Raw genomic sequence first — 26,674 nt, forward strand, 5'->3', positions numbered from 1 at the left:
AGCACCACCATGCTGCTGTGCCCCCATCCCTATGGGCCTCCTGTGGGCAAGCGCACACCACCAGGAGTGCTCTCCCCTGCTCCTTTCCTGGGAGCTCGTCCCAGGTGTGCAGAGGAGGGGGAGGACAAGAGGCACAAGCCAGCAACCTGCTGGACAAGATCTCCAGCCGGGAGCGACAGAGCCAGCTGGAGCCTGGCTCACCAGCCCACCTTCGCATAAGGCCAGCCTGCTCTGGCAAGAGAAGACCGGCTCCACTAATGGTGGGGTTGAGGCATTTCTGGCACAAGAGCCAGTGTCAGGATGGTTGGAGAGCCCCTGTGCCCTGTCCAGAAGGTATCTGCTCCAAAGCTTGGGTAGGAGCACAGGGATGCTGCTTGCAGGGGCTGCAGGCACCGCGGGTGCAGTGACAAAAAGCAACACCATCCCTGGGGCTGTCCTAACCTGGCCAGTTATAACCAGGGAAATTCACAAACAAAACACACAAAGAAATCACTAGCTCTTGCCATAAACAAAGCAGGGCTAATCTTTGTGCCCTTTACCTATTTCATTCATACATAACCAGCTGGGCTCCTGTACAAGGCCAAGCCCAGTGCTCCAGCTAGGTTAGTCCTGTCTCTACCGACAGGCAACAGCAGATGCCTGGGGGTGCGCAAAGCGGAGAGAAATCACACAGGTCTGCTTAGTCCCTGCAGTAGAAACTTTCTTCACTGGCAGCTGAATTAAAAAATGAGAGGCCAAAGCAACCTTTCTGTCCCATCGGGATGCTGCAGCATGTGCTGTGGCCTCCCAGCAGGGAATCAGGCGTCAGGTCAGCTTTACGTTAGGCACTGCAGACTCAGACTTAATACAAACTTGGCCCCTGACCCAAAACTATGCGCTTTCAGCACACAGGTGAAAGGACTCAAAGTAGTTGTATTTGCCCCTTTTGAGGGGTGGATCATTAGATGTAACTGGAATAGAAATGAGTGGTGATGGAGGGAGCTGGAGCTGGTATTTTCCCCCATTTTCTTGGCTGTTTTCTGCATTTTTAAAGCTTGGTCATTAATATCTTCAGCAACCAGCTTAGGTGGTGCATGCGGTCAGAGCTGTTACACCTCCCATCATATTTAAGTGGTGACCTTTACTGATGTCCCTTTGCCGTCTGCTCTCTTTACATACACTGATGCTCCCATGCCTGGCTTGCTCGTGGCTGGCTGCTGTGGAGCGACAAACTCTGTGGCACCTAGTAATTTCTCATCTTTTTTTCTATATCAAGCTCACACTTTCTAAAGCTACATTTTTACTGTCTCTCTGAAGTCTGTAGTCTTTCCTCAACTTATTTGGTGATGAAGATTTAAGGCAGTCTTCCTCCTCCTTTTTTTTTTTTTTTTTTTAATAAAAATTAATGTGCAGTTTACAAAAATAATAAGCCATTCTGCTGTTCTTTTGACGAACTGCTTCCTTGGTGACCGTTCATTTTGGGGCTTGTCTGATCATTGCTGTCTCTTTTGAGGATTATCCCAGCTAAATCCCCTTAATCTTGTCATGCTGTAGCGAAAAGAAACAACTCTTTGCCCTTGCTCAGGACGGAGATGCTATGCTGTAGGAGACTCTCACAAGACATTCAAGTCATGAGTGAAGTTTTGCATTTTCAAATCTTCTGACGCCAGACTAATGATGCCCTGTCAGTCAGTGCATCTCACAAGGACATAAACTCATGTTCCCAAGGCTGCTACCATCCAAATATCTCAGCTGGGGCCTCAGCTAAAATCCACTAGTGACCCACGAGACTTGCCCATGACTCGACTGCAGCTCTCTGCCACCATTTATCTTATTTCTTTTGTGCTTCCAAAATAACCCAGTCCTCCAGGAGCACCTGAGGAGCTGTGGCTTGCATTGCTTCCCCAGCTGTAACACAGTGGGGTGAGTCGCTGCCCATGCCTTCCGCTCCAGATAGAAAAGCAATGCGCTAAATCTGTTGCTTGTCTGCTTTGGACATTGCACAGCTCGTTCTAAAGCATGGGTGAAGCACAACAAGCCAGCGGGGTGGCAGTGCCAGTTCTCTCAGGGACAAAGTGCTGGGAGGCCACCAGCCCACCCCATGGCCATCAGTCTCTGCACCTGAGGAACCCTCTACTTGTGCACACTGCTCTCAAGCCCTGGCAGGGAAGGGACTGATTTGCAAAGGGGAGTCAAAGTTGGTGCTTGGAGAGATTTTGGTGGCACTTCTAGAACTGCCCCCACTCTTGTTTTATCCTGGAGGCAATCTAGGTGGAAAAAGGTAAGCTCCAAGGATGTGCTCCCCTTCCTCGTTTCCCTCCCACGTCAATCCTCAGGCCAGGGAAGACTCTGCAGCCACCTCGTTGCCTTCCAGAGCAAGGGCAGCCACCAAGCACACACTGACTGAGCCTTTCCTTCCTCTCTCTAGGCTTCAGTTCAAAGGAAGAACTGAATCCGAAGCCACTGGACTCCACCTCCCAGGGGAATCCAAGTATGTACACCAAAATTAATTTCATAATTAAGTGATACCATTTAATTAATTACACATTGCTAGAATGCATTCAAATTAAATAGCAAAAGGTAAGTTTTCAAGAAACTCTGAGAAACTCAAGGAACGCATTTTTCCCTTACAGAGAAACAACAAGCACTCTTTGCCGACCCCTCTCATATATGTAATTGGTTTTTGCTTCTACAGGGAAAGAAATAATAGCCAAGATTTAGCTTACCTGGGCAGGGAGATGGTGGCTGCTCACCACTGCTTCTTCCCAGGCAGTATTCAGCTCCACATTCCTGGGGTGCAGAGCTTCGCCCCAGAGCGTCGATGGCAGAGGACAGCACGCCAGTGTGTTGCGGCCAGGGTTAGATGAGCAAGCTCTGCTGACCAGAGCAGGCTCCCGTGGCTATGCTGAGCGTGGGCACCCTTCCCGCAGCAGTGGGTGGGAGGGAGGGAAACCACCTGAGAAAGACACCCGGTGCCTGCTGCAGCAAGGAGAGAGGGGATGCAGAGGGAGCATTGAGGATACCTCAGTCCGGGTATGGAGATGTAGGGTCCCCGCTCTGAAAAGGAAATCTTCTACAGCCCTTCTACAGAATTAGAGGGAGATTTGACCATTAACTCATCTTTAGATGGGGCCCAGAGTAGAAGGAGAAAGAAAAAGCAAGCTCTGAGTGGAGAGATGGGGTCGTCTGCCGCCTTCTCACAGGAAGCCGCGCTGGAGAGAGGGCTTAACCCTCCCACCAACACCTGGGTCCTCTGTTACCAATCCTCCAGCAGCTGAACACCGTCTCTTGCAGAACTGCCATTTCAAGGACTCCTTACATTAACTACTGAACCAAATGTTTGTACATTCACAAGCGCTCCTCTTAATACTTAAGTGTATCTTTTTCCCTAAGATGTCTAAAACTGACACAGAAATAAGGGAAAGAAGAAGAAAAGGGGAAGGATCTGTGCTACAGACCCAATCTCATTGCGGGAAAGCGGAGCTCAGTGTAGCAGAGACGCAGGCAAGCGCAGCTGTTTCCAGCAGTTGAACTGAGATAAAGCATGCCAGAATCAAAACCCTCATCCCTCTGATACCTCTAGGACCATAAAAGCTATAATTCAGATCTTGCCTCCCTGCAAATCAGAAAGCGCTCAGCTCCCTCCAGGGCACCCTTAGCCTGTGCTCTTGCAGAGTCCCACTAATATCTAAATACTCCTGCTGTCTGAATCCTCCCCAGAAATTAAGTCTGTATATAAGTGTATGTAAATCTTTGCATGCCCAGACCGTGCTGGTTAACAAACTCCCCACGTTCCACATATAGACCTCATGGTGTAGCTCCCTTTGAAGGACAAGGAATTCAGGAAAACTTGGCCGTTAATTGAGGTATTATTTGTTGTGGGTTCCCGGCCTTGCCTCATGATATGCTGTGAACGAACACGGTTCTCAGTCACGCTTCTATAATTCAGCATTATTAAAACTAGAAAAACAGACAGCTATGGCAGAAAAAATTGAAGGTAATGAGATGGGAGGCAGTTGCATAAGCCAGTAAGAACAATCGGTGCTTTGTAGCCTTCGGGCTACCTAATGATTAAAACACACTATTTTGGACAGTCTGATTGGTAGGAGGCATCATCGGAGGGAAATCAAGAGATGGGGATGACCCAGACGCTGGAGGGGGAAAATGTTAATTAGCGCTCTAGTTAAGCCAAATTTTTGATCCCGCTTCTGGTCGCAGTCCAGCTGATGAATGTTTTACCACTAACTTGCAGAGACGTAAAAGCAGGCTGGCAGTGATGAAGACAGAATTCGCAACAGCACAAAGACCAGGTTCATCTATGTAATTAGAGAGAAGGGTTTGTTTGGGTGCCGGCGTAGCTTCTCTAGAATACTGCTTTCAGCCCTGAGATGCAACACAGAACAGCACACACGGGTACAAGCCTACAGCTACACACGAAAAGAGCCCCCGCTTAGTCTGAGTGCACCAAACAAAATCTTCATCCCTGATGTTAGCTCCAGCCCAGAATGAAGCTGCCGAATGATTCTCATTCAGAAGTGCCACATTACCAGGACTGCTTTCAGCAGCTCCTTGAAGAGACCCTGTGATGTCCTTTGTCCCGATGCACATCTGGGGCATCACATATTCAGGCAATTGAGTGGCTCTTCCCTCCCTTCTGAGCAGCATTGACACAGTATGTGAAGAACTACCTGTTGCACCCTTTACACCAATTAAGCCCGCAAAAGCATAACCAAGGAAATTCCTGCAGCCTGTGTGTGCTCTGCAGGTAGCCAGACCACAAAATCCAGCAGTCGTGTCTGGCTTTACAAACTCTCACTACCTCTGGCCTGTGAATAACGCAGGCTGAGCCCAAGCCATAGCTCTGAGGACACAGGACATGAGCCAGCTTGCTCCTGTGTGGTTGACCTCTCCGCCCTAGCCCCCAGACGTTGTGCTCCCAGACTGACCACTGGGGACAGCTACTTGCCCTTTTGTCACCCAGCCAGGCTTGGATGTTGTATGGGAGAAAATCATGCAAAGGACCACGTTCACCAATGAGCAGCACAGACTTGAGCCCCAGCTGTGACTTGTCTGCATCAAAGGCTTTTTGGTAGAGCTTACACAGCAGGACAAGTCACTGTATGCAGATTTTTTAGGCCATCGCTCCTCAGAAGAAGCACAGCTGTCAGAAAGGACCAAAAGTATTTCCTGTGTTTCTGTGTCTCTCCTCAGATTGCAAGGTTGATTTGTCCTTCTTGATGGATGGGAGCTGGAGCATTGGTAAACGCCGCTTTCAGCTTCAGAAGCAGTTCCTCGGTAATGTGGCTCAAGCCCTTGGCATTGGCAGTGCTGGTCCTCTGATGGGCGTCATTCAGTATGGGTAAGAGGTCCTCGTGCAGCTACTCCCATTGCCACAGGGCACAACTGCACATTTTGGCAGCTGTAGCTCTGCAGCTGACGCGTGCTGAAGGTCTCACTCCAGCTTGCATTCAGGAGCTGGGTAGCACAGATGGGTCCTACAGCTTTTGAATTGTTGCCTGTGAAGCAAAAAAAATGACAAATGCTCTCATTTCTCCTTTTAGCGATGACCCTTCCACAGAATTTAACTTAAAAACTTACGCCAATTCCAAGGACCTAAGAAACGCCATTGAGAAAATCCCACAGAAAGGTGGACTTTCCAATGTTGGTAGGTGATGGGGCTGCTTGCACATCCTCTGCTCGGGGAGGGCTCCAGAGCCTGAGCTGTAGTGAGCCCACACCTCCTCAGTGGGTATGGAGGCTGTGGCCAAACTGTTCTCAGCACCAGGGCAGGGCTGGCACGGGGGTACCGCTCCCACTGTGACCTGTGAGCGTTGGTCCAGGGTGCTGCGAGTCCGTCGCAAGTGGACAGGATTTACCTTTATCTTCGTAGGCAGGTCCCACCAACATGGGCAGGTCCTTGCTAACCCAGCATGTCACACCCAGTCCCTCTGGGGCACAGGGATGGGGCAGACAGGATTCAGCTCAGGAGGCACTGACAGCTGTGACCTCCCCACCTGCTCGCACAGCCACAGAAATTGCTTTCCCCAGCTCTTGGCAGGGCTCCAACACTTAAACCAGACCTCTGCCTACCATTTTGTGAGATATTATCAGGCAGAGTGCTTCCAGACCTGTAACTCATCCTCATCTCCTCTTTTATTCCAGGGAAGGCACTTTCATTTGTTAACAAAGACTTCTTTTTGGATGTTAATGGAAACCGAGGTGGAGCACCCAATGTGGTTGTAGTGATGGTGGATGGGTGGCCAACTGACCGAGTGGAGGAGGCCTCCAGGCTGGCCAGAGAATCAGGGATCAACATTTTCTTTGTCACTATTGAAGCAGCTGCTGAAAGTGAGAAGCAGAACGTTATTGAACCAAACTTTGTGGACAAGGTACTTAATGGGCTGGGCTCTGACTACATTTTCCAACCTGTTTCATTCAAGGCATTTCCCTTTCCTTCTTACCACTTATGGTTATTTCCCGTCCTGCTTATACTCTCTTGAGGTCTCCGGTACCAAGCCCCGGGCAGCAATGCTGAAGTCAGAAAGGGGATGAAGTCAGTAAAGTTCTGGTTTGAGGTGCACCATGGAGCAAATGGCTTTTTACTGACTAAACATTGGCATAAACCTGCAGTCGTACCAAGATGAGAGGTTTTCCAAATATCCAGTGGTGTGACAAAGCACAACTGCAGCCTGAGCTTTCCATGAGCTTCCCGCTGTGCATCTCCTGTCTGGCAAAGGCTGAGGAGCTCTGTCAACCTAATGTCAGTGCTGCATTTACAAACAGGTCCCATACGTGCAAATGTTGGGACACTCCCAACACAGGCACATCCCAGTTGTTCAGCTATACTGGATAACTCAAACATTTTGTTTCCACTGTTGATCTGATGAGGGTTATTTTTCCGTTATTTGATTCTGCTGCTATGGACTTCATGGTAGCTCTTGGAAAAAAGAGTAAATCCCTGCCACGGGCAGCAAAAAAAGAGAACACAAGCCTTGAACAGTTTGTATTTGGCACTAACGTGCCAAAGAGTGCTCAACAGTGCTTCAGGGCAAGCTGGCACCCAGTTACGGCAGGAGATATCTACCAAACGCCAGACCAGGCTGGGCTCAGGAAGCAGGGTTGAGTTATCTGGTATTTTCAGAAAACAGATTCCCATCTGAGCCATCTTGCTCTGCCATGAAATAATCTCCCATGAGTTTCAGAGATGCTCCAGAGAGCTGCACTCTCTCCGGTCAGCGTTTAATTGGATTGTAGTCTCATTTGCATTTCATGTTTTTAAAAGGGCAAAGCTACAGTGAGCTTCTGCAAACCTGCCAGGGACACGGCAGAAGCGGGAGTGGGCTCAGAACAGGAAGGTAAACAGGGAACAGTGACTTGATACTGCTGCATGGTAACACTAAAATAGCACCAAGACAGTAAGAGCAAAAGAAAGCAGGACATAGTGAGAAGCAGCCCAGACTGGTAGGAACTGTAACTCCTTTGGAGATGTCAGGCTTTATGCAAGTCAAGACCAGGCACCAAAAAAACAGTGCCTTGGTCTTCTAAAATACTCAGACACACACAGACACACAAAGTTTATAGATAAAGCCTGACTTAACAAAATATTCTTACCCAGAGATCTGAGGCATTAGCATTTAAAAGGCACTAAAGCAAAGGACAATTTGATCCAGCCTGTCCCCACCAGTCCTCCCCACTCGCCTGACTTCTCCCACTCCCTTTTCTGTGCCACCCCTACTTCTGACCCACACTCACCTGACTCCCACTAACCCTATAGAAGCCTCCCACAGATCTGCTCCCTATGAGTATTCAGTTATAAAAATCAATGTTTTTGGTTTGGTTGGGTTTTTGGTTGTTTTTTTTACTATTTGGCTGAGCCAGCACAACAGGGAATCTTTACAGGCATTTTGCATTTTCACCAAAATTGCCTGGGTTTTTTTTCCTGCTTAGAAGGGTATGAGCCCTTCTAAGGATAGCCCAACTTCAGTCCCCCCAGGTTTCAATTCAAGGTAGTAGGGTCTGTCAGCAGGCAAAACTTCCCTTTTTGCCCCTCACTGGGAGCTGAAGTTGCCACCTGGCAAACACACAGGTTCCTGTAACGCCCAGTGGAGCCACGCTAACAGCAGCTCTGGGATTTGGGTGCTTTTTCTGTGAACAATGTCACTCGTCTGAAAAAGCTTGACAGGTGGCAAACTTGCTTATTACATTTCTTTCACTACTATATCAGCTCCATCCCACAGCTTTTGAAAAAAGGCAGGAAAAACTGTCTCGTTACACAAGTATCCGTGATGTTACATGGACATCATTTCCCAGGGAAGCAGATGGTGACTGGAGGAGAGGCTGGCTTCAGACTCCAGCATTGCTCTTTCCAGGAGCCTATATTTACAATTTAGCTACATTCCCCAACTGAAACAGGCAGACTGAATTTCCACGGCATTCGTCCTTGTGTTGCCTTGCAGGCAGTGTGCAGGACAAACGGTTTCTACTCCATCAACGTGCCCAGCTGGTTCAGCCTCCACAAGGTAGTCCAGCCCTTGGTGAAGCGGGTCTGCGACACCGATCGGCTGGTTTGCAGCAAGACGTGCCTCAATTCGGCTGACATTGGGTTTGTAATCGACGGCTCCAGCAGTGTCGGCACCAGCAACTTCCGCACGGTCCTCCAGTTTGTAGCCAACATCAGCAAGGAGTTTGAGATTTCGGACACCGACACACGCATCGGCGCCGTTCAGTACACCTACGAGCAAAGGCTCGAGTTCAGCTTTGACAAGTACAGCACAAAGCAGGACGTGCTGAGCGCTATCAAAAGGATCAGTTACTGGAGTGGTGGGACCAGCACGGGAGCAGCCATCAGCTACGCCTCAGAGCAGCTGTTCAGCAAATCCAAACCAAACAAAAGAAAGATCATGATTCTTATTACAGACGGCAGGTCTTACGACGATGTCAGAGTGCCAGCCATGGCAGCTCATCGGAATGGTAAGCTCTTCTGTCGCTACCCGCTCCCCTTAAACACCTCAGCACTTATCCAGGTCAAAGAAGCACAGTTTGCCACGATTTGAAGGCACTGAATGAAACTTTATGAAGGAAGAGTAGCACCTACCCCTGGGGTCCCATGGAGCTCTAACAAGATGAGCATGTGTTTGATATCTGAATGAGGAACTTTGGGGAAAGGGAAAAAGGAAAAGTCACATAAATCTAGCAAAATGCAGCTATGTCTAGATCTCAGGGGATTTCTACTGTCTTAGTAATACATGAAGCCTCCTTTGGCTTTCCATCTAGGATAGTCATATATCGTCCAACACAATTGAAAGACATTTGGATTGGAAGAAGCAGCTGTTGCTCAGAAGCCTGTTGTTCAGACCCAGAGCAGAAGCTTTACTATTGTTTAAACCTTTTTGCTGTTGGCAAACAGTACTTCCAATGCACAAACTAGGCCTTTCCTCCAATTTGAAAATACCATGTTTATACAAAGAGAGCACACTGCAACTCACTGCCCACATTTTTGTGGCCTGGCAACTAGGTTTGCAGTTTTAAGTCAGATTTAATGCAATGACAACTTTTATGCTGATTCTAAACTCTGTGTTTCTTTCCAGGAGTTATAGCTTACTCCGTCGGAGTTGCTTGGGCAGCCCAAGATGAACTGGAAGCCATCGCAACAGACCCCGATAAGGAGCATTCCTTCTTCGTGGATGAATTTGACAACCTCTACCGCTTTGTTAATCAGCTCATCCAAAACATTTGCACAGAATTTAATTCCCAGCCACGGAACTGATGGACTCCAGCGAGGCGGGACCCTCGGGCGCCATGCTGAAAGCACACCAAGTGCCACAGGAGTAATGCCAGCCCTCATTTCAGGAAATACTGGAGGTGTTTTTCTCTGGCACTTTCCAGTCAGCAAGGTTGATTGCAGCTCTGTCCCTATGCATGATAACGCTGTGTGTAGACTGTTGATTTTTATTATTTTTTTTTCCTTGCAGGCTTCAGAAACTCTGATTTGGATGGATAGCAAAAGAGGCAGTAAACATGGAGGAAATAACTGGAGCTGTTTGAAAAGCTGCTTCCAGTGTAGAGCCCCGGCTTGTTTGATTCCCACTTTTGGGCACACACAAGCTCCTTAAGATGTACCACCTGCTTCCTGAAGTGGCCAGATCCCTTCAGGGGGCAGCCATGCTGCTCAGCTGCTGTGGCAGAAGCACCTTCCTGTGGCACTGCTCACCAGTCAGCACCCAGGTCAGGGCTGAAATATCAGACACTTTTTTTGGGGGGGGGGGCGGGGGGGGGACAACTCAAATTTGAGTACCTTTTAAAAGCAGGTGCTCTCTGCATACAGCCATCTTTCCAGCAATTAAGCTTCAGCTACTGTAAACTCAAGCATTGACATTTATCCAAACCCAGAGACTGGAAAGCAAGTGAGAGGGAAGAGTCAAGATGTGGGACCCTACAACAGTTTTTCAACCCCAATAAAGCCCCAAAACCACAAAGCAGCCAACACGCAGGAACTGGAATCTAGTCTCTGACAGCACTGCACTAGCATTTGATTTTGAGAAGCGTCTTGTCCCCTTAGGTCCCTTGCTCTGCTCTTGTGCAGCTCAAGGCCTGTAGGACCGCCAAAGAGCTGCCAGGACAGAGGAGATTCTTTGAGAAAAATTGTGAGTTTAAGTTGCTCACAATCAGAAAAGCATTTGAGACCCACCGCTCAGAACAGCTTACAGCAGTCTCTAGTGTGAGGAGAGCTATTCAAGAGCCATTAACACGACTTAAGATGTAATTATCTGAAGTTTTGTATTATACACTGGGAAAAGCAGCATTTCAAGCATTTAGACACCCTCTCCCAAATTTGGGATTGACTTCTGTTTTATGGCTTCATTTCAAAATGAACCGACTACAGCCCTGGATTATTCAAAGCACACAGTTGTTTCTTAAGTGAAGAACTAGCCACATCACTAGTCTGTAGGGGAGGAGTGACACATTAAGAGGGCCAAAAGAACTGCCCTTTAATTCGGAAACAGCAGCTGCTGGTTATGTTTCCATCCAGTACAATTTAAGAAAACGTGTTCGTTAAGCAAAGTTATTGAAGGAAAGGATGGAGTTTCAGAGCCAATAAAAACATACGTGTTCATGCACCTTATGGCAATCAAAGCCACACCACGTCAGGCTTATGGAACTAACAGGAAATGGGAAGAAATTAAAACTCAAAATTTCACATCTTGCTCGCAAACTGGGATTTTAATCGCATTTATAGTTTTAATAACCATGACCCAGGATGTTTACTATTCATATGAAAATGTTAATTGAGGTAAATTGCCATAAGGGAGACCTTTCTGTCAACAAAAACATCACAATCTTTTAAATCATTATGTTTGGAAATATGACTGAAGTAGCTCAAAAATTACCAACTAAGTAAGCATAATGCAAACTGACGAGAACGGGAGATTCTGCATGATGTCCCTGGTGTGGTAACATAAGCCAGGCTGGGGTCCTCTCAAGAGGATATCAAAACCAATCCTGGATGAAGCCATGGTTTTACACAGGGAAGGTTCAGATCTTCCTCTTAGAAGAAACATTCAGTTCAAGCTTTAACCAGCATCATCAATACAATAACGCTACCCAGGCAGAAGATGCAGGGCACTGCCAGCTTCCAAAAAAGCAAAAGAAAGACATAAAATAAATTTGCATGCAGACTTTTTAACACTATCTGTGCTGCTGCACTTCCACAGCTATAGCCTCTCAGCTTGAAAAAAGCAAAGATTGAGGATAGAGAGTTGGGTAGAAGCAGAGCAACCCCTGATACCCCCCATCTCCTGACGCACCTCCCTCACTACCTGTATGCTGAAAGCATCCTTCTCTGGCAACAAGGGACGTTACACAGGCTGGACAAAACTCAATCGCATAAACTGAATTTACTGGGGACTTCAGTTCAGACAACAAATCTGGTGCCTGAACTGGTTTGCTTGGGGCTTAATTTGGGGCTAGCTGAGAAAAAAGGCCCAAGTCTTAACTTTTAGCTACTCTTAATATTGTCGTTTAATTCTTAATGCAACAGCTTACCACCGCATATGGTTTTCCATATTGGCCGTACTCCTGCAGCACAGAAGACTGGTACTCTGCGGAGACTCCCCAGTGTTTCGCTCGTGCTCTGCCGAAAGCACAGCACAGATGGCCGAGACATTAGGAACAGTTAGAGCCACACGTGTTCTTTAGGATATGTGTTTTAACTTCTTCTGAAAGCTTGAGCTTCAAGCACTGAGAGTGATCTTTCAAGTGCCCTTTCACAGGGCAGTTGCACAGCTATCTTCTGTGTCAAGCATTTATAAAGGGCACTTCAGGGTTTGCTGTTGTTTAAATGGATTCTCTTAAGTTTACACAACTATGGCACTCGGTTGCCAATATGCATCTTTATTATCATCTTGGGATGACCTTGAAACCATTGGATCTCAAAGTGTGAAAGTCATTTAATGTTTAATCTGGCTCTCATCTAAACTTAGATGTCCTATTCATAAATAGTATAAATTTAAGCGTAAGCCTAAAAACTTGTAAGAATACAGCCTTACGTTAACAAAAGCGAGCAAGTGGATCAGCACAGAACACACTCCTCTTAACCTTTATGTTTCATAATAACCAAAATACTTGCCATTTACTTAAGTCTCTAAATACCGTTTTATTATAAAAGAAGATAACTTACGTATAAATCTTCATAAATGTTCGAGGGGGTATATTTGTTTGAAGAAAGCAGCAGAACTCCTTCTGTAACATATACAAGCTATTTTGAGCTTATCAATACAAGTTGCTATATCTTTTGCAATAAAACTGTCCCAAAGGCATATGCAGTACGTGTCGTCTTGTATGAGGTTAAAAATAAACACCAAATAACGTCCATGCCATTTTAGTTTCTGAAACGCAGCTGAGGTTCTTACTAAATTACAGAAGATCAAGCAAGGTTGGTAAGGCCCCAGGTGTTTCAATGCCCTTCTTTTACATGCTCAGCTGAAAAAAGCTTAGGAGTGAGCTAGCAGAGAAGTCCATCAGTGAAGCAGTCTGATGGCTGAAAGGCATCAAAATCATATGCACTTTCCCAAGTCTGCAAGATCACATCTTATTTGGAACCACACTTCTTTTGGAAGCTGAAAAAAATTAACACTTTCTAGATGCAGGGCTGAATCAAAGGAGTGTCCAGATGTCCAGATGTTTGATGCTGGGCCACTCACTTTCAAACGCCTAACCAGTGCGGCTGAACCCAACATCTGGCTGAGGCATCCAAAGAGAAGGGCACCAAAGGGTTGGACTTGGAAGCAGGCAAGGCAGCCAGGGCTGGGAACTGTCTGAGCTAGTCACTAGATACACAGCCAAAACAGGGCTGTCTGGTCACCCTCTCCCAAGAAAATAAGTATCTTTGCACTCAGGAGTTGGGCTGGTGGCTTATCACTGCTCAGCAACCACACTGCAGAACACTCACCTGGAAATAAATACTGACACCCATGCTCGGGAAGCCTCAGGAGAGGTCAACAGCAGCACCTCTTGCCTCTAACTCCACAGCACTCGCTACTCACGTTCTGGGTGAACACCCAAATTCAATTGAAAGTTCAACCGTCTCTTCAGAGAGAGGTAACTCAAAACCCTGTTTCCTGGCAGCATCTTGCCTTGCTGGTCCAGAGGTGGGACACTGGGCACCTCTGCTGTCACCATGCCACCCTGCACAGAAGGCATCACCTACTGTGTGCCTACTCCTCAGCTGCTGCTACTTTGCCGATTCAGCAAGAGGAGGGTTTCCCCATGGCAGCTGCTGAATTTTGCTTTTCTGACAGGCGGGCAGATGAGCTTCCCCCTCCTCCTCGTGTTCCTCCCCCCACGGCTCTCCAGCACACGATGGGAACCATTCCAGTAACCAGGAAACTCTGGGGTTAAGCATCCAGACAGGACCAACCCAATCCAAACATCCTTAGTGGATTTAACGCCCTACCTGTAAACTCCACAGAAAATTATCCATGTTATCTACTTGGCAAATCAAAGCAAGCAACAAATATCAGAAATATTACCTAGACACTAAACACTAAGTCAGTCTTCTGTGGGTACCTTAAATTACTTCATGGTTGAAATAAGTCTCTCCATCATTCTTCTAGTTATTTTTCTCCGCCCATCAGCAACTTTATGGAAACAACTTGATCTCTTTTCTTTTCCACTCCCATCTCAGTTTGAGAAGTCTTAGACAGTACCAGGCAACCTGCATTTCCTAAATAATCTACATATTGAAACAATTGCAAATGTACATCTATATAGCAGAGTGCCTCAAACTCCTCAAAGTAGTCCTTTTTTTTCCTTTCTTTTTTTTTTTCTCCTTTCCTTTTCCTTTTCCAACTGAGGGACATCACAGGTTTTTGCACTGCATCAGCTACATCACTCACAATCAGCTGTCACTCATACTGAATGGCAAGATGCAAGTGTTATTTTTCTTAACACCAGTTTAACCCCTTCTCCGATTTCTAATAAAAACTCTAATAATGCAGTTCAAGAACTCCAACACTCACTCATAGCAATTACTTCTTTTTAAGCACAAAGAGAAATGGTGGTTAAAAAGTTTCACCATGTGGCCAAAGAGAATATGCTCCCTTTTCTAACACCCAAATCATTATGGGGACATGTCTTCTCTATAGGCAAACCCTTAAGGATGTTAAGGAAGGCCTCCCATGTGGGAGGGTCACTTCTACGATGTTTGTGAAATCTTCTTTCTCCCTACCTCAGGAATCTTCTTCTGACCCTCTCTGGAGGCAGAACACTGTGGTGAATCCTTCAACGGTATTGTCCTTTCATAGAGCAGTTTCTCCTTTCCTGTGAGGACAGAAGATGAGTAGGACTCAAGTAGAAGGGTTATTTTACCTACCGTGGACAGGAGGCAAGAACTTCGCTTAACCCACCTACAAGCTTAGAGAAAACAGGATGGACTCGCTAACAAGTTGTTCTGCTCAGTTGTGTGTAGGTTCTCATACCGCCCCCTCAACAGTGCCGTTCTGAGCATCTTCCCGTAGCAACACGACTACCATCTGTGATGTGTGGTTTGCTCTCCCTCATCCTCTCCCTGAGGGCAGAACCATACGCTTACTTTTCTGTTAAATGAATGTTCTCCCTAGGAAGCTCACCGTGTCTTGCTGCGATCAATGCACTGCTGACAGACCAGCTCCTGCATGATGGCACTGTACGTGCTCTGCATTTCACCCCAGGAAGGTACTGGGGACCCGGTGCCTTAGTGCACAGAAAGATGTGGGGTGCCAACAGTGCCAAGACGGCAGAGCGGTACAAAACCAAGACACATGCAGAACAGAAAATCTGGGACACTACTGTGACTGGTAACGTGATGCACAGTTCAAAAGGAAGTTCACATGAAGTTACCCCATGCCCCTCCAAACACATGTCGTGGTCTGAGTGCACTTCCGCCTACACACTCCAAGACCACACCTCTTGTGATAAACGGCAGAATTAAGAACACAATACAAAATGTTGAAAAATAGTATTTATTAGCACCCAATTTACATAATTATATGGTACAAATGACACTTGCTGCTGTAACATTAAATAAAGCTGCTCTTAAAAACCATTGCTTATTTCTGGAAGTCCATGTGATTTTGCTCAGCACAGAACGCGGGTACAGTAGAGCTACCCCACTTCACTACTGTCATACCAATACAAATACCTGCACGGTTACCTTGATGTGGTCTCATTTTGAACAGCACACTAACATAAGCAGATCTATATAATTTTCATGACAAAATATTTACTTGGCTTATTCAGGCGAGTGAACGTAGCTTTAAATATAACCTACCCAAGAAGTTTTACAAAATATGAATCGCACTGAAAAAGACAAAATTCAGGGCTGCAACTGAGAAGCTCAAAAATATACTAGCGTATTTCAAAATAATCTCCCTCTGAATTTTGTCTTTGCCATTTTAGATCTTTATCCAGGATTTTAAAATATTGAATGTTAGTAAGAAGTTTAATGCGAAGTGGTTAAAGAAGCATTTTCATTTAAAGCAAAAATTTATATTTTTTATAATAAATGCTTATCAAACCTTTGGAGAACGAATCACTTTTTCACTTTTCTCATGTCCCATGATTAAGAAGCCTTTCTGAAATCATGAAATAGAAGAAATTTATGGACCCTTACTCCCAAGAAAACTATTTCCTTCACAAGCTAGGAAACAGAATTTCTCACTTAAATTAACATCCACTTTTGTACGACAGTAGCATTTAACCAAGGTCATTTGGTGGTACTGGAACTGTGACAAAGCCTTGTACTGAGCCATACACAAACTGACAAGCAGACTATTAACTCAACAAGTAGGTATTTCTCATTTGGATCCACCACTTTGCAAGATACTTGAAGCCCAACATTGTTTCAAAGTAGTCATTCAAAACTGGCGTGCAAAATCATAACCTCAGCATGATTCTGAAGGGGAGTCTTCATTTCCTTTAGCTGTTTATATATCAGTCACAGTAGCCTTTTTGTATTAACTATCTGTCATGGAAGTGACCCAAAACAGAAGAGGAGCAACTGCAATTACTAACATTTAAGTGGTTATCACCTGTGGTATCTTCTCCAAAAGAGAACTGTCAGGTTCTAAGTTCAATAGTTATTTTTGTAGAGAGGCGACCACAAATTATGGTTCATAAGGCAAAGAAATTTGTCTTTTTTAACCTGACAGTTTCTTTTAAAAGAAGAAACCAATTGAAGATATTCGTATGAAATACAATGCAGGTAGTTGATATGCTGACAAATGTCAACAGAAAATCTTACAGCAACAATAGTCTTCTCATCACGGATTTTTCTTCTACAAGGTTTTTCAGATGTATGATTCAAGGAAAACATAGCACAAGACCGCTTTTCAGCCTGCTTGGGCTATAAAGGTACACGAAATTATTACCTAACATGCTCAGTTTGCATTTCCAGAAAAAGTGCTAACACATGAGATAGTTGTCAAAATGTATGTGTGTTTGTAAATGTCTGTCTACGAGGAAACAATTCTAGGAGCCGTACATCTGAAAACAAGCTACATTCAAAAAGCACTATATCTTGATGACAGGAAGAATAAAAAAATAAATTTTTAATGGAAAAATATTAGCTTGAAGTCCATCGTTTATCCCTTATACAATGTTTTTGGCTGCTTTTAGTAAGTAATCCAAAAATAATGAAAACATTTGGCTTGGCAACAAGTTATCCCTTCCCTTTCAGAACAGTACAAATCCAGCTGCATAAATCTTTTCTCAATGTCCCCATCAAAAACTCTGGTGTGAGGACCAAGGGTTTCTTGACACAGCAAGGAAGTAATTTTGGGAGCCTGCAATTCAAACTGAGGGAATGCAAGTAGACCGAGCCTGAGCACCGTGTCAACACAAAGCTTTGAGCAGCTTAAAACCACACGTGCAGGCATGGTTTAAACGCGGGTGCGATCTCCCAGGATCACAGTGTGGCTTGGCAGCACGAGCAGGGCAAAACTAGTTTAACACACGATACCACAACCCAGACTTAATCAAGAAGAAAGTTGGGCTAAAAAGCATATATGATTATTAAACGCCTTTTTAGCTCAGCCATAGTTTGGATTTCTGCATCTAGCAACAAATCTCTCCTGACAATGAACCAGCTGAGACCCACATATTGTACTATTCAACTGGATTTACACCTTCTGTAGTGGAATTCGCATTCTCAAAAACTCTTAAATGATACAGCACTTTGGAAGTTTCCACAACAGACTACAGAGCAGTGAAATCAAGTCTGCAGGTGGGGTAAGAAATAACTCAGTAGAATTAAATGAACTGGGAATAAGGAGGTACAGATCAGCCTTTTGGGGGAATAGGGGTGAGGGCAGGGCTGAAGCTGAAAGCCCACCAAAAAGAGCACTTGCCCGAGCAAGGACTGTTTACACAAAGGTCATCCTAGTCGTCGTCCCCAACTCCACAGGTGTGTTTGTTCCTTTCCTCTGTTGTATGTAATACTATCTTTTACAACACAGGTTATTTCTTGTAAAACAACCCCTCTATAACTGGATGGATTAACACTGTGGTTTTCATCAGTTTCTCTGCTGCTCATTAGAAATATTGCAGAGGTTTTGGTTAGCAGTTTACAGGCCGGCCATTTCAGTAACGGTGTTCGTGTCTCAGCTTAAAGACACTGATGATGAAAGAGTCAAGACTGTTCACCTATTGTAACCATCTTCAACTAAGCATTAGCTAAAATATTCTCCATGCCTTCGTGTGCTTATGGAAAAAGGGACCTTCCTGAAACATTTCAGTAGTTTTTTCAGGGAAATCTTTGTGTACTCAATACTGACGGCTACGTTGAGCACCCCTAGGATGCTCACCACCAGCAGATGCCCAAGAAAACTCAAATTACCATATCAAACATTGCAACATCTTACACAAACCAATTTACCATGTGTTAAGTGGTTTACTATCATATTCTGATTTCTTCATTCTTAACAGTGTAGTCCAAACCAATTTCCACTGAACAGCCACAAATTTCAGAATGTTTTTAAATGCTGTATTATAAGCAGCAGCACGATTTCACAATTATTGCCATGAATCTTATCAGCTCACTCATTAGAAAACTGAAAGATATACATGCTAAGTGAGTCACAAATTACCTGGAACCACTGGCCTCATTCACATATTGTTAGTATGAGAAAGTACTGAAGGAGTACTTTCGACAGAATGGGCTATTTAATGTGAAGTGAGTCATACAGATGACACTGTATATAATAGATATTAAATATGTAGATAATGACTTAAGTAAAAAAAAAAAAAAAAAAAAAAAGACAAGAAAATGAGAAACAAGCCTAAAATTCTACTCTGCTTCCCAAATTTTGTGGCTTTGGTTCAATACTAACAGACATCATTAGATGTCTTAGTCCTACAATTTTGTTTTTAAATAAATGTTTATCCAGAAGCAAAACAGTAGTCCCACTACAGTGTCTGAGGAACTTATCTTTGCATATCTAGGTCCCCAACACGACGACTATGTTAGCAGAAGAGTAAGTTCTGCTCTTAGAATTTAAGTAATAAACTATTACACATCTCTTGCCATCTCCTTGTCTAAAGTAACATCGTTTTGAAATTTGAACAATCTCCACCTTTTACTCTGACACAAGAGTGCATCATTTGGAATCTGGATATTTACTAGATTTTATCCTTCATACAACCGGCCACCAATGGACAAATTAATAAATCTTAAGAATCACTCTTCGAAAGCCTCACTAAACTTGTTAATCTAACCTTTTAATGTTTTCCTTTGCAATACCATTGGGCCAAACTCTGCAATTCTTCCCAGCTGAATTCTCCCGCAAGGACACCAGTCACATGGAGGGCACATCAGTTCTGGCCATTTAACCTACTATCTATCCCCTACAGAGTTCAGCAAATGGTCTCCCTCCTTCCATCACTGTTCAGCACACAATCCAAATGACCGCTGCCTACAGATCTTCAAAGTAAAACCACAAACAATCTCATCTGCAGATACTCCCACACTGCAGAAATTACTTGTGTTAGATTGCAAACCTGATCCTTCAGCAAAGAGGACTCCAAAGAGAACACTGCTGTAGTCTCTTGTACAGGCACAGGGACAACCACAACGGCTGCATTTTCTTCCTCAACTCAACCCACGTTACTAGGTTTTACTAGGTTTACTAGATATTTAACACAGGTGGCAAGTAGGCTCCCTAGGACAGTCTGCAAAGACACTGCCAAACCACAGCCTGCAAACGCTTCCAAATACGTATCTTGAAAGGCATTAAAAAAAAAACCAAACCCAAACCAGCAAACTTGCTTATCTGATGGTTATGCCCACTTTTTGATCTTTTGTTTCCTTTGGGATGGACTAACACTTCTGCCCATCAAACACTGCTCAAATGACACATCAGTTTATGGAAATTGCTGCTTCCCAAAATTACATTGGTAAAACGTGAGGAAGGAGGTGGGGAAAGGGGACACATCTGTGATCAAACAGGTGTACTGAAAGAGGCGGTGTAACTAAGTCCTTTCTCTCTTACACATTTATTCAAAAGGACAAGTTTCTGGTTACTTTAAATTCACAACTGCAAAATGGTGTTGTATGACCTAATCACAAAGTTGTCCGGTGAACATCACACACTTACTGAAACACATTATGTATGGGACTGCTTTAACATGACATTATTTGAAAACGTAAAGACCAACAAATAACCTACAGTACATGGCATACAGTTCTACAGGCTGCTCGCTAAAGAACATATTTTATCAAAATAAAGATGAATGAGATCCAAAAATATTAATCGTGTGAGTTTCCTAGAATAAAGTTTTCTCTTTGAGGCACAAAAATAAATGCAGACACTAGGATTTTCTAAGAGTGAAGACAATGTTTTCCACAATATAATTATATCTAGAGGTACTTTCAGAATACTCCAAATCATTTTGTGGAAGCATTTTGGTAACTGAAAGCAAACAGCACAGTGAAGTACATTAGAAATAAAAATGAGAGTACTTAAACCTAGCAGACCAATTTTCAATGCACTGAAGGACTGAAAATTCTCCCATAAAATTAGTTAGTAAAACCAAAATCAGTAGCACAGGCTAACATACACAAAAAATTGCATGAATTAACCATTAAAAATGTACCATATAAATTACATATGGGAAAAATAGTAATGGTAAAATGCCATATACTGATGATGCACAAAAATTCTCTTTTGCAAGAATAAGCCTTAGGTCCAGTTTTGTTTACACCTTCAAAAAATTTATGTACCACATTCATCAGAGTTACCAATTACATTGAACCAGGAAGAACTGCACATAAAAGGGAAAAAATAAAAATAATTTAGTGCCCTCAGAGATCAGAAGTTCAAAGCTTATGAAACCCAGGATAATCATGAAACAGGAATTAAGTATCTAGCTACAAAAGAATCATAACAACATAATGTGAAGAAGAAACCTGAGGAGCAACAACGCTCAGAGTTATTTAAAACAGTTGTCAGAAATAAAGAAACACAATTTGGGTTTGTAAGACACCAGCCAGAAGACCAAAAGTTTGGTCTTCCTACACAAAAGGATCATGTTACAGAGGAAAGAAACAAACAAACAAAAATCATGCTTAACTGATGACCTTCAGACTGAGTCCAACAAATCATACATGTGGAATGGTGTTGTGGGCACCAAGATATGGAGAACTGAGCTAAAAAGCTGAAAACAGGAAAAACTTGCGTAAAAAGAGCAGACTAAAAAATAGCTTGAAGAAAAGTGGAAAGAAATGGAAATATACAGCTAGAACCAGTGCATGCATGCTGGGTCCAAATTACAAAGACGATAAGGAATACTTAAAATGGCACAAAACATGGCTTGGAATACTGGCATGAAGTCACAACAAAGAACTACTAAACATCATGTTAATCCTCCCGTCAGTGAGATGTAATCATTGAACTAATCTTCAAATGGAATCCTAATTGTTTAGAACATATATAAAATCTCACTGGCCAAGACAATACTAAAATGCACAAGTCTACAGCCCTGCTTTAGCAAGCAGATGGACTAGATAACCTAAATAATTTTTTCATCCCTAACTCCTACAATGATGTTCAGAAGATCTGACAGGCTCATGCACAATACCCTGCAGTCCTACAAGTATGTGAGCAAGTACAGTAAAAAGACATTGACATCTATTATGAAGACCAGCACAAAAATATATATATACTTCACAACCTCTTTGTAAGGCTACATTTGTTTTGTTTTGTTTTTTTAAAGGCACCTCATCCTCTAGCTATTGCCAGCTTTTAAAAAAATCGCTTTTCAGTTTGAGCAAGATCTCAATAGTGAGAAGGAAGCATCTTTCAATTCACATTTGAACAGCCACTTCTTACATTCCAATTGTAATCAGAATGACAGTCTTTAAAAACAAGCATGCCGGCCTATTAGTTTTATGTACAGCAATTTAAACAACTGTAACTACATATTGTATTGTGTAAGCAAAAGCACAACATTCATTTCATACTCACACCATTATCCTTTGTATACACAAACTCAAGAGAACTCTTAATACTAAAACATTAAAATGCACCCATGAAGTCTTCCCTTACTAGACACATTTAATACATGTTTACAATATATATACACATATATAATATACATAACTTTTAGAATTTTTCAAATAAATCTTTGTAATTTCCTCTTCAAAAAGAAATAAAATAACGACACTGAAAGAATACGAGTCAAATACACAGAACTCTCACAAAGTTGAATGCTCAGTTTTGCAGCCAAGTTTCCCCCTTTCCATCATAACCAAACACTTTATAAAAACTAAATAATCTGAATTACTATTGTAGTCATCTGTTTCGTGGTAAAAGTTCTAATCTTATCTATGGAAATATATTGCATATCAATATCATGAAGTGACATATCTGAATATTCTGAGCAATAAAAGGTATTCCAGGATATTCTAGCAGTAAATACAATGTGTCACAGGCTCAAACAGCACAGGTCAACCTTTTATTCTAAACAATATAGTTGATTTAAACTCTGAGATCAGCTTCAAATGTGGTCCCATCCCCAGATGCCACTCTAAAAACAACACAGTCAAATCCTATGTTGATATCTTTCAATGATTCCTTTTTAAAAAGTGTCAGTTTAAAGGTAAAGATTCATTTATCAGTTTCCAGTCTTAACCTCAGGCTGGTATGTGGAAGAGTTGCATTGGGTTCTTTTCTACTTACATCAGCACCAGAACATATCTCCAGCAGAAATTCTGCCTTCCGTTCCCATTAGAGAAAAACACCAACTTCAGGCTTATGAGCAGCAATACCTCTGATGATGACACATAATAGAAAAGAATCCACTCACCTTCCTTTAAGAAGGGATATGAAGACTAAAAGATCGGATTAAAAGTCATTTGTCATCCACATCAACAGAGAAGCTCTGACTACATAAACAAAGCACATCTGTTGAGTAATCACAAGAAGTACTCATTCTCCAGGTAACCTAACCAGTGGCACAATACGTCCAGTGAAGCAGACAAGTTAGAAAGTTCCACAAATCATGAAGCTGGGAAATACCTCTAGAAGTCGCAGAATCTCTCAAATTGATGGAACTTTGTATAGTTCCCACCTATTGCACTAGTAGGACTCATACAAAGCATCAGGTATAGGTTTAATCTTCAAAAGAAGTATATCACTGTTATCCTTAATGCCCAGAATGATACTCTTAGCAGGAACAGAAAGTGGAGATGAATGTTTGATAGTTAAATTGCAGGACAGGTTCTTTGGAAAGCTTTGTGATAATTTCTTGTGCCAGATCTCCAAGAATAAACAGCATTATAAATCTGAATAAGTTAAATGTGCTACTACAGTATATACAGACTGCTTCAGTCTGTTGTTAATTGGGACTAGACTAAAGGCTCTGCTTCTAGCCACACGCTAATACAGTCTTTAAAAAATTATATAAATTTTTTTGCAAACTAAATATTTACTGTATAACACAGAAGATATAACAAAAACTTTACTGCATTTAAATTTCTGTTAGTAATTTGCTTTCCTTTAATTGCATTTATCTTAGGCTAGCAGCCAGGTGGCTGAGATTAACTATTCGCTACTGCTCTCTGAACAAGATCTACTTTAGTAATAACAAAGGGATGCCAAAGTGCCTCCCACATGACACATTAATGAGCATGTGAACTGACACTTTTTCCAGGTGATTTAAGTACATTAAGATTCCTCAAGGAAAAGCATCCTAGGAAGTTTCCCTCTTTTCCTACTCCCTGATGCAATAGACCCCTTCTTTCCAGTACTCCATTTTATTAATACAGAATACATAGACCTAGTTTCACCCAAGGCCTGCCTGGACGAAAATTCACACCCTCTGAAATAAAAGCATTTCTTCTGTTTTTTGTTGTTTTTTTTTTTTTAACTATTTGAAACTGAGAGTTCCAAGCTCTCAGCACCAGCTGAGCTCACAGAAACCAGAACAAACATCAATTTAGAAAACAGCACCCTGCAAAACTAAACACTTACAAACATTCTCTGAATTACAGGGCAGGATAAGAAGACTCACGCCCTCCTCTTCTCTTTTGTGCAGCTGGTTAAATACATACAAAGCTAGAGTTGAAAGGCAAGCACTCTGTCATACAAACACTTTAGCCAGGGCATCTGCTCCTGCACTGGCAATATAACATTTGGAAGGGTGGAATGCCACATCATGAATGGACTCATCAAATTTTTTGCGATGAGCAGTAAATTCTTGGATACACGTCTTGCTTTCAAGATTCCACAAGCGAATCGAACAGTCATGACCTAAAGAAAGGCGAAACAGTTTTCTTTATAATTGTCATGTCTGCCACCATTATGAGAAAAAGAAAATCAAGTCTGAATGTACTTACTGCCAGACATCAAATACAATCCATTAGGATCAACAGCTAAACTTGTAACTGCATCTAAGTGAGCTACCATGGAGTGGATGAGTTTTCCTTTAAAAGAAAAGATTTATTTAGGTTATTTTCTGCAATTCTCTTTGTTATCCGTATTCACTGCTTAAACCCTGCCATAGCTCATATTATAAATACAAGAACTTGTTCCATGATTGAATCATTGAAATTATGCAAGAAGTCATTCTTTTAATATTTACAATCTCAGGAAAGCCACAGTTATCAATATCACCAACTTCGTTAAACCTTTGTTTTATGTCTGCAAAACCACCACGAAGCTGCAATCACTGTGCATTTTAAATATCTGCCCTTTAAGTGAACTAAGTGAGTTCAGCAGTAAGATCTTGACTAGGAATGAGGACAGGGACTGAATGTACTAATAAGCAATGAATACAAACTACATGAGAATATAGGATAATTTTAGTCAACTCAGAGAGAATTAATGTTCTATTACAGCTTATTAAAATTACAGTAATGACTTCATGTTAAAAATAAGAAGTTATGGGTCAAATGTGGTCTTTTTGGCTGCAGAAGATAATAATAATAATTAAAAAAATGAGCTGCAGTTTCCTCTACTATTTATTACAGAACTACATCATCAAACAAATCGGCTATTTTCAGCTTTTTCTTCAGCTTCCATTGGGTCCTTTCACCTCTTCTTATTTAACATACATCTGGGGAACAGCAAACTTAAAATTAACAAGAATATTGAAATATCTCAATTTAACTTTTAAGACAGTATGACCTGGAAGCAGAGAAGTCACAAACCGAAGATTATCAAGATTCACAGTCAGAATACCAGACTAATACTACTATTTCTATCAAAAAGTCCTGTAAAACATGAGATTTATAATTACACATCTCAGTGTGACTCACTACAAATTAGAAAAAGTATTATAAGCTGTCCAGCTGTTTCTGCAGAAATGAGAGATTTGGAGACATACAGCAGATCAAATTGAGAACGATGCCTACAAGGGAACTTCCAGCTCCAAGCCATTAGCCAGAGGTCTTGGAACCAATAAAGGAGGGCCAGAGCTTTCTGCCCTCAGATCAAAACAACACAGACAACACAACAGAAGAAACATGAACATAAGCACATAAAGATTTTGAAAAAGCTTCCTTTTACATTAGATATTGATAATCTCCATACATAAGGCATCTTAAAGAAATGGACAGAGAATGATGCAAGTTCTTTATCACCGTGCCAATAAAGTTTTAAGTGGCCTGGCAATCTTTGGGCTCTGCTGGTGATGAGAGATTTCCATTTCAGAGGATATCCAATTCTTGACACCCCTCAGCATTTATGTGAATAATATTAAAACATAAACAGAATGTCATTATGATTATGTTGTATAACCACTATGACTCAGACCTGCTGAAAAGATGCATACCTGTATTGTTGTCATAGAATTTGATGTGTCTGTCTTCATGAGCAGTGATACTAATTGGAAGAGTTGGATGGCTGATGACCCTGTTTATCTGACAGGAGGAACTGAGTGCTAAGAGAAAACACATATCAATACAGGTAAGTCACTAAGTTCTTTGAAAGACTGCTACTAAGAAATAAATATGTAATCAACTTTATTTGCAAAACAAACCTCATCTTCATAAAATGGAAACTCTCAGCTAGCACCTTGTGTAAGGTGGTTTACTCTAAAATCCTTTCCAAATTACACACACCCAGAGGCATACATAAGCCATATGTATGAGTGTAAATACAAACAAATAAGGTCCAACTTTTGGCCACAGTTTTAGATGGGTGCATCAGGCAAGAATGTGAAGCCAAAAACTGAGTTAAAAATACCTTTTTTGCACTTCCCCACCTCCACATCCCTCCTCTCATCAAGCCAAACTTTCTTCATAACATACAGACAGTACAGGAAAATAAACACTGCAGGCAGTGTGTTTCCAAACAAACAAGATCCCATGTCCTCACCCTCACAGAGCAAAACCCACCTACTATTATTTTACGTATATGGATTAAAATTCTTAGTGAAGAAAACAATGCTAAACTATTCAGACGAGAGCCATTTTCCTAGCCTTCAAGAATCTTGAAATATCGTATATACATATATACACACACAAACAGTATGGGAGGTTATTTGATTAGAAATCTAGGCATTGCTGTGATGCACAGACTGGTGCAAGAGTGGTCTTAAGAGACATAGATTACCACAAAACACAAATAGCTACTCCACAGAACACCAAAATAAAGTTATCTTCTTTCATGTGTGAGTTGACTGTATTTAGTTAACTGCTGCCAAAGAACACTAACATCATCTA

At 42.5% G+C, this 26,674-nt stretch overlaps 2 protein-coding genes across 2 annotated transcripts in view; one reads left to right on the forward strand and one right to left on the reverse strand.

The window, feature by feature from the left end:
- Positions 1-10,217, forward strand: part of VIT (vitrin) — a 54,939-nt gene extending 44,722 nt beyond the window's left edge. Inside the window, exons 14-19 of the mRNA XM_009880389.1 lie at positions 2,408-2,470; positions 5,191-5,338; positions 5,541-5,644; positions 6,142-6,368; positions 8,436-8,949; positions 9,567-10,217. Of these exons, the coding sequence (XP_009878691.1) occupies positions 2,408-2,470; positions 5,191-5,338; positions 5,541-5,644; positions 6,142-6,368; positions 8,436-8,949; positions 9,567-9,745 (1,235 nt within the window). The 3' untranslated portion in view covers positions 9,746-10,217. The remainder of the gene's footprint in view (positions 1-2,407; positions 2,471-5,190; positions 5,339-5,540; positions 5,645-6,141; positions 6,369-8,435; positions 8,950-9,566) is intronic.
- A 13,658-nt stretch (positions 10,218-23,875) lies between these two features.
- The window catches only part of STRN (striatin, calmodulin binding protein), a 53,591-nt gene continuing 50,792 nt past the window's right edge, over positions 23,876-26,674 (reverse strand). Inside the window, exons 15-17 of the mRNA XM_009880391.1 lie at positions 25,783-25,890; positions 24,347-24,433; positions 23,876-24,260 (exon numbers count right to left, since the gene is read on the reverse strand). Of these exons, the coding sequence (XP_009878693.1) occupies positions 24,091-24,260; positions 24,347-24,433; positions 25,783-25,890 (365 nt within the window). The 3' untranslated portion in view covers positions 23,876-24,090. The remainder of the gene's footprint in view (positions 24,261-24,346; positions 24,434-25,782; positions 25,891-26,674) is intronic.

This window comes from Charadrius vociferus, unplaced genomic scaffold (assembly GCF_000708025.1).
Source record: "Charadrius vociferus isolate BGI_N301 unplaced genomic scaffold, ASM70802v2 scaffold62, whole genome shotgun sequence".
NCBI lineage: Eukaryota > Metazoa > Chordata > Aves > Charadriiformes > Charadriidae > Charadrius > Charadrius vociferus.